Here is a 7500-nt window from a genome sequence, read left to right on the forward strand (position 1 = left end):
TTTTTAAAAATATTTCTGCTGCTTTTAAATAAAGTATATATATATATATATATATATATATATATAATATATATACACATACACATCTGCAAAATCATCATTTAACATCCACTTTTCTATGCTTACATGGGTCAATCAGAATTTGTTGAAACAAATTTTCTGTGCCCAGATACCTTTTCTGTTACTAATGCCCAACGTTTTTGAATCAAGTTAATATTTTCTCACAGCAAGACATGTTTTCCACAGAAAACTGGAAACAACCTCGCTCACATGATGTTGATGCTCATTTACAACCATCATGTGATGTCTTGACAAATGTTCTCTCTATCACACATACACACATTTATTATTTTTATACAAGAATGCTATTGACAGTGACTTTGAAATTTCAGCTAGCTAAGTCATTGCTGGACTGCTGTTTGATGATGGTCTAGCTGGCTGAAACTTTGAGGTCACTGTTGACGATATTCTGGTATAAGAATAATGCATTTGTACTCTATAAATCTACAGATTAATCCAGTCTTCCTTAAAAACCATATCTGGGTATGGGGTATATTAGTTTTTTTAGAAACAGGTGAAGGTTGGTGATAGGAAAGGCATTTAGCTGTTGAAAATCTGCCTTGCAAATTCCATCTGACCTAAGGAAGCATGGAAAAGTGGATGTTACATGACGATGATGTGTGTGTATTTATCTATGTAGTTTTCTACATCTGAAATTGTTTATACGAAAGAGCAACAGGTGGTGTTAGTTTCTCCTGTCAATAAATTATATGGTTACTTTGTGCTTTTGAATCCATGTTGAATTAGAGACCTCTAACTTAGAAAACAGGTGAGGGATTGCATTAAAAAGTCATCCAGCTGTAAAACCGTTTCAAATAACATTCCTCTGTCAGATGCAAGTATGAAAAATGGATTCAAAATAAACGAATGAACATATCTAGGATTCTATTATCCAGTCTGACCCTTCCTTATTGAAGATGGTAGAGTGTGGTTTGAGGGAAGATTTGACTGATATTTCCTACAAGTTGAGGAGTCGTGTAGTGACCTCCCTTATCACTCTGACAAGAATGTTATTTAGTGTGGTGACAATACTGTGAAGGAAACTTTTCTTGAGCTTGGACTTATGGGTGCAGATATCTCTTTAATAGCTCCTGACAGATGAACCAGTGAAGGTGACTTGACATGCTAGAAATGGCAGCCAAATCTTCCTCGTGTCACATTGTATTGTCCAAAAAACAAAAAAAAAGCAAAAAAAAACAAAACAGACACTTGAGGTAATGTAGTTTGAGATAAAACCATGGTTGAGACCAGAATACTTTTGATCATTGGTCTGGTCAAACAAGATTCATTGAGGTTGTGGGGCTAAACAGCAGCTTCCTAAGGTGATGTCAATTATTCCCCTTCGAATATGCCTTTAGATAAATCTCTCCAATTGTTTGGAATATGAATGGTATCCTTAAATTTCTGTTTCATTTAATTTATCCTGTCGTTATTATTATTTTCATTCTTAGCAAAACCTATTAAGCAACACTAATAATAAATCAAAGAACATAAAAATAAACAAGCTTTTGATGGTTTTATAGATATTTCAAAATTATGATTCTATGATGCTAGGTGTTTCCATTATTTTGTCCAACCCTTGTATACATGAACAAGGCAGTGTCTTTAGTGTCGGTGCCATGATAAATGCACCCTGTATACACCGTAGTCATTGGTAAATAAGCAGAGAAGGTGTCGTTTTGTGAGATCCTTTTATTCCTGTGTTGCTAAGGACTACTCAACCTCTCTGAAATTGGTACCATGAGAAAATGTATCCAGTATACTTTGTAATACAGTTGGTGATTGGAATTGCATCCAGCCATAGAAACTAACCAAAATAGCATGTGTGAGCACACCGGTCAATGGGAATGATGGTTCTCAAAAAGAAATGACTTGGTCTGTGATGATCGGTCCAGTATATACTAGCGTGGAAAGTGATGATATTATACCATCATGACAATTCTGGGTAATTAATGATTCCTTGAGATTATCTCCCTTTTTTGTTCAGAGTTTGTTGCAGTTGCCACTAGATGTTTGTTTTATCTTTGCTTGAAGTGAAGATAATTTCTTCCGTCTTTGTAGCCCAGATTCATGCCACTCACTTCTCTCAGCTCATTTTCATTGTCTGTCTGTCTGTCTGTCTGTCTTTCTCCCCACTCTCTCTGTATGTGCATGTGTTCATGAATCAATACTTCCTGGTTATGGATCTATGATTTTGTGAGACTAACAGATGCCACAGATATATATATCCTTAACAGATCTTTCACATTATGATAAAATGGTCCTTACCTATTTGGATGATAAGAAACCTTGTTACATACTATATCGCTTGGATACAAAAAATAACCTTGGATATGAATGGCTCTTTATTGCTTGGTCTCCTGACTTTTCACCGGTAAGTATTATCATTTTCAGTTTAAATATTTTACTGAATTCTTTGTTTCTGTTCAGGGTTTGAATTTCTCTCAGGTCAACTTTAGCATTCCATACGTTCAGTGATAATAAAATGTCTACAAGTAATAAAGAAGGGTTGATTCAAAAATTTGTTTCTCATCCTTACCAAATTCGTAGTCTTTTGTCAAGGTGATGTGTTGGTAGAATCATTAGATCATCAAAGAGAGTACCTATGATTTTTATGTTCTGTGTTCAAATCCTGCCAAGGTCAACTTTTGCCCCGACCAGGATTAGTAAAATAACTACTCATCTAGTAGTGAGGTCGATATTATTGACTGTTCTCTCTCTGCAAAATTTCTGGCTTTGTGTTTATGTAAGAAGTTATTATTTGGCAGAATTGTCAGAACACCAAACAATATGTCTTGAAGTATTTATTCCAGCTTTTTAATGTTCTGAATTCAAATCTCACTGAACTCAACTTTGTTTTTCATGCTTCTGGAGTTGATAAACAAAACCCCAGTACTGGGGTTGCTGCAATATAACCCCATTCCTAAACTGCTGGCCTTGTGCCTAAATTAGAAACCATCGTCATCATTATGTTAATGGTTGGATAGAATTATTAAAGACAAGAATCACAAGTAGATTATTGCTAACAGTTTTCATCAGTAGCAGACATTGCCTAATTAACAAATGCTGACAAATGATCTTGCTGTGCTGAGTTCAAATCTTTCAATGAGACTGTAGCATAAGAAATACTCTTATAATTACAGGCTTATATAACCATTTCTATCACTACAGTTCTAAAATGGATCCATTGTGTATAAGTAATTTTGGCCCCCTTTCTCGAAGACAAATAAATATTACTTTATGGTTTTCCCATAAACATTTCATAAATGTTTACTGTTGAGATTTCTATTCTTTTTTCATTTTTTCTTTTTTTCATTTTTGTTTTGATGACTTTCCTCTCATTTAGGTGCGCGAGAAAATGGTATATGCTGCTACACGGGCAACCTTGAAGTCTGAGTTTGGCGGAGGTGTAATAAAGGAGGAATTATTTGGTACAGTTGAAGTAAGTTACAATTTTCTATGGAAATAAAATCCACCACCATTATTATCGTAGTCTCTCTTTGCTATCTTTTCTCTTTCAACTTTAGTCAGGTGGAAGAAGCTGTCCCATAACTGTTGTACATTCTCTACAGCTGTTATTTTGGTGTTGTTCATTTTCAACTTTAACTGCTACAAGTCAATAAAGGTTGCCAGGTTGAGCTAAAAGTAATGGGTTATGCTATTTTTCAGGGTTACATGCTACTATTTGTTAATAGTAGCATGGTCATGTTTCACCACCTCATCCCATGTCTTCCTGGGTCTCCCTCTTCCCTGGGTTCCTTCCACTGTTAGGGAGTGACACTTCTTCATACAGCTCTCCTCATCCATATGCAGCACATGACCATGCCTCTATGGCAAGACACCTGTTTCTGTCTCTTTCATCATCTAACACAAGATCACCACCTCCAATGCCTCCTCTCCTCTCAAAATTCCCTGTCTTGCAAGTTACTTGGCGACCCTGCTGGTACTGGTGCCACGTAAAAAGCATCCAGTCCCCACTGAAGTGGTTGGCATTTGAAAGGGCATCCAGCTATGAGAACCATGCCAAAACTGACCCCACCTGGTCTACTCTGTGAGGTGGTTGATGTTAGGAAGGGCACCCAGCCGTAAAAACCATGCCAAAACACACACGAGTATGGTACAGTCTTCTACCTGGCTGGCTCTTGTCAAACTGTCCAACCCATGCCAGCATGGAAGGCGGACATTAAACAATGATGATGATGATGATGATATATTTATATATATATATAGTTATTTTAGGTTACTTTCTAATGTCCATTATTTTCTGAAAGTGTCATGCTACTACTTTTTATGAAATTCAGAGGCAGAGTGAAGATACTGCATGTCTGGGTTAGCAGTTAGAATATGCTGATAGAGTGAGATCATGCCAATCAGTTTGATGACTTTCTTTTGGATAGTCTTGGATTTTCGTATGTGCAGTAGCTGCATTGTTTCAGATGTGGGTATAGTAGAGCCAGGTTAGTCTTTGGGATGCAGTTTTTTTTCTTGTAGATGTAAGATTACCAAGGGAGATCATTAGTGATGCTAAGACTTAGTATTTAATATGATTTTAGGGGCTCTAGTTCTACATCACTTTTATAATAATCTTTCTCTTCTAACCCATTGTTGTTACAATCTCTCTCTCCAACCTCACTATTATCACAGTCTCTCTCCCACTATTGTCTTAATCTCCTACCCTTTGATGTCACTGTCTCTTCCCATATCTTAGTTGTTACTGTCTATCTCCCATCCAACTGTTGTCAGTGTTTCCCCCTAACCATATCTTTCTGTCACCTCACTATTGTTGATTTCTCCTCACCATTGTCAACAGTCTCTTCAGCCTCACTTATCAAACTCCTCCAGCTTTGGTGTTTCCACAGTTTATTTCACCACTCCTTAATAAAGCAAATTCTGTGAAATTTAAGTCTTATCTTAGACACACTAACATAATATTATAATATTTCTCTTCCTCTCTTCTCATTTTGTTATGTGTGTGTGTGGATGAGAGAGAGAGAGAGAGAGAGAGAGAGAGAGAGAGAGAGAGAGAGAGATGTTGTCACCGCTTGTATTTAAGTAAATGATGAAGGAATTAAAGTTAAAGGAGTGATGAAGAGGAGGCTAGAGTAATAAGTTCAAATGTCATCATTAACATCCCAACCTGGGATCAAATACTTATCAACTTTACATACTTTAATATTTTTAGGATGATATTTCTTTGAATGGCTTTCTGAAACATATAGAATTCCAAAAGGCACCTGCTCCATTAACGTTTGCTGAGGAAGAGCTAGAAATTATTAAGAAAACTGAAGTAAGTATTTTTGATCTTCAGCATTGTCAGGCAGTTTGTTTCTTACTGTTTCTTTTCATATCTTAGGCTTGTTCATATTTTCAGTGTTGGTTTTTTTTCCTTTAAACTTTTTAAAATTATTTTTCTTACTTTACATTTATTTATTTTTTTTTCTTGCTAGAATGGATGGAAATTTTCTTTTGTTACATGCTGCTTAAAGATGTGTGGCCTAAGAGTTAGGGTGTTGCACTCATGATCTGGCGATTGTGGGTTCATTTCCTGGATTGGGTGGTGTGTTGTGTTCCTGAGCAAAACACTTCATTTCACACTGCTCTAGTTTAGTGTGGGAACCAGCATATCAGAGAAGAGACCCAGCATTTCCTCTGTGTTTTGTAAAGAGCAGCTAAAAGAGGTTGAGGAAGGGCTTGCATTTTGACCTCATAAAATCCTTATCAACAATGACTACCCAATTATTGGAGGGTTATCACCTGAATAGTGCAAAGGTGTAGGGAATTGCCAACAAATGATGGATGCAGTGATGCACTTTTGCAATGATGCTCTGTTGCTGTAATGCACTGTTGCAGTGCATGAACCCATACTACTACCGTTACATGCTGCTTGTGTTTGCAGGAGATGTGCAATGAGTTTACATTGTGTGTATAGTGATTATGTTTTTTTTACTGCTGGAGACAAGTTAAGTGCGACAACTTTGGTGCATGCCAGTGCATTGCTGGTGAATGAAGTTTGAATATGAAAAGTTAGGGAGGAATGAAGTGAGATCATCTGTAGAGGAGTGGATGTTGTAGGTGGTGGGGAAAAGGTCATTGATGTAACAGCAGAATGATTGCACATTGGCTGAGGCCTTTAATGCTTGGCTGTTTTCTCTCAGGTATATAATATCTCTCTCAACAGGTATATAATATCAAGTTGATATTACATACCTGTTTTTCTTCACACTACATTGACTTTCAACGTTAGCTATTCAAATGAGATTTCTATGCAATAACTCACCTATTAGAAATAGTAGCCAAATCTCTCTCAAAGTTCACCCCTCTGGCTAAAATAACATTGGATGTTGTAGTTTTATCTGTACTATACCTAAAACAATAGGAAGGTTACAGCTGGAATAACAACATTACATATTAGGTATTAAATCTTCATCATTGTTGTTGTTTTAATGAAGCAGATTTTCTGTCCGGATGTTCTTGACACCAAACCCTTACTTGCTTTTCAAGTTATGTATTTTATTTTTTTCATTCCACTGACCATCATGTGTCTGATACACTTTGGGAAGATTTGTTCACTGAAGATAGTAAACGATGTCATCGTCTTTCACTTAGATGATGTTAATGATGACATGCTGAATCGAAATTTATGCTCTCTCTCTCTCTCTCACACACACATACACAAGGTTGATCAAATGGATATACCCTGATGGAGCTGCACCAAGGTTGCATTTTCAACAGTGAGTAGTCGCTGCAGCAGAAACACGTGCAGGTCATTATAATATGCTGTATATAACTATACAATACATTTTGTGGATGTAGAAGCCTCCATACTCTTTATTACTATTAATATTGATATATACTCCAGAAAATTTTTACCATCTTGCGAAGAGTACACAGAATTACCCATTGGAAGAATTCACAGAGCGATTAACAGCTAACTGTAATCATAGTCATTAGATACTAATCGTTGTGGTTAGCTATTGACTGGAACTTAACTGAGAGCTAATATGGTATCTACCCAGATATTATATCCCTCTCTCTCTCTCTCTCTCTCTCTCTCTCTCTATATATATATATATATATATATATATATATATATATATATATATATATATATTATATGTGCATACACACATGTTTGAATGTATATGTGATAGGCGTCCTCATATTTTCTGTTTATCAATTTTACTCACAAAGCATTTGTTGGCTCAAGGATACAATTGATGATGTTTGTCCAAGATGCTGGACAGTGAGATTCAACTTGAAACCCTGTAATTGCAAAGCAAGCTCAACTACACAACTGCCTTAACCTAAGCATTAGTTATGTCATATCAAATCTCAGTTTCATTTGATATGTAACAAGGTTATTTTTATAAACCTGGGGATATTGTTGATTAAATTGACCCCAGTGTATTACTGTTACTTGATTTGTTGAACATGGAGAAA

At 36.1% G+C, this 7500-nt stretch overlaps 1 protein-coding gene across 1 annotated transcript in view; it reads left to right on the forward strand.

The window, feature by feature from the left end:
- The window catches only part of LOC106872959 (twinfilin-1), a 50091-nt gene that overhangs the window by 26276 nt on the left and 16315 nt on the right, over positions 1–7500 (forward strand). The window contains exons 4-6 of the mRNA XM_014920148.2: positions 2307–2434; positions 3407–3502; positions 5243–5347. Of these exons, the coding sequence (XP_014775634.1) occupies positions 2307–2434; positions 3407–3502; positions 5243–5347 (329 nt within the window). The remainder of the gene's footprint in view (positions 1–2306; positions 2435–3406; positions 3503–5242; positions 5348–7500) is intronic.

This window comes from Octopus bimaculoides, chromosome 5 (genome assembly GCF_001194135.2).
Source record: "Octopus bimaculoides isolate UCB-OBI-ISO-001 chromosome 5, ASM119413v2, whole genome shotgun sequence".
NCBI classification, from domain to species: Eukaryota; Metazoa; Mollusca; class Cephalopoda; order Octopoda; family Octopodidae; genus Octopus; species Octopus bimaculoides.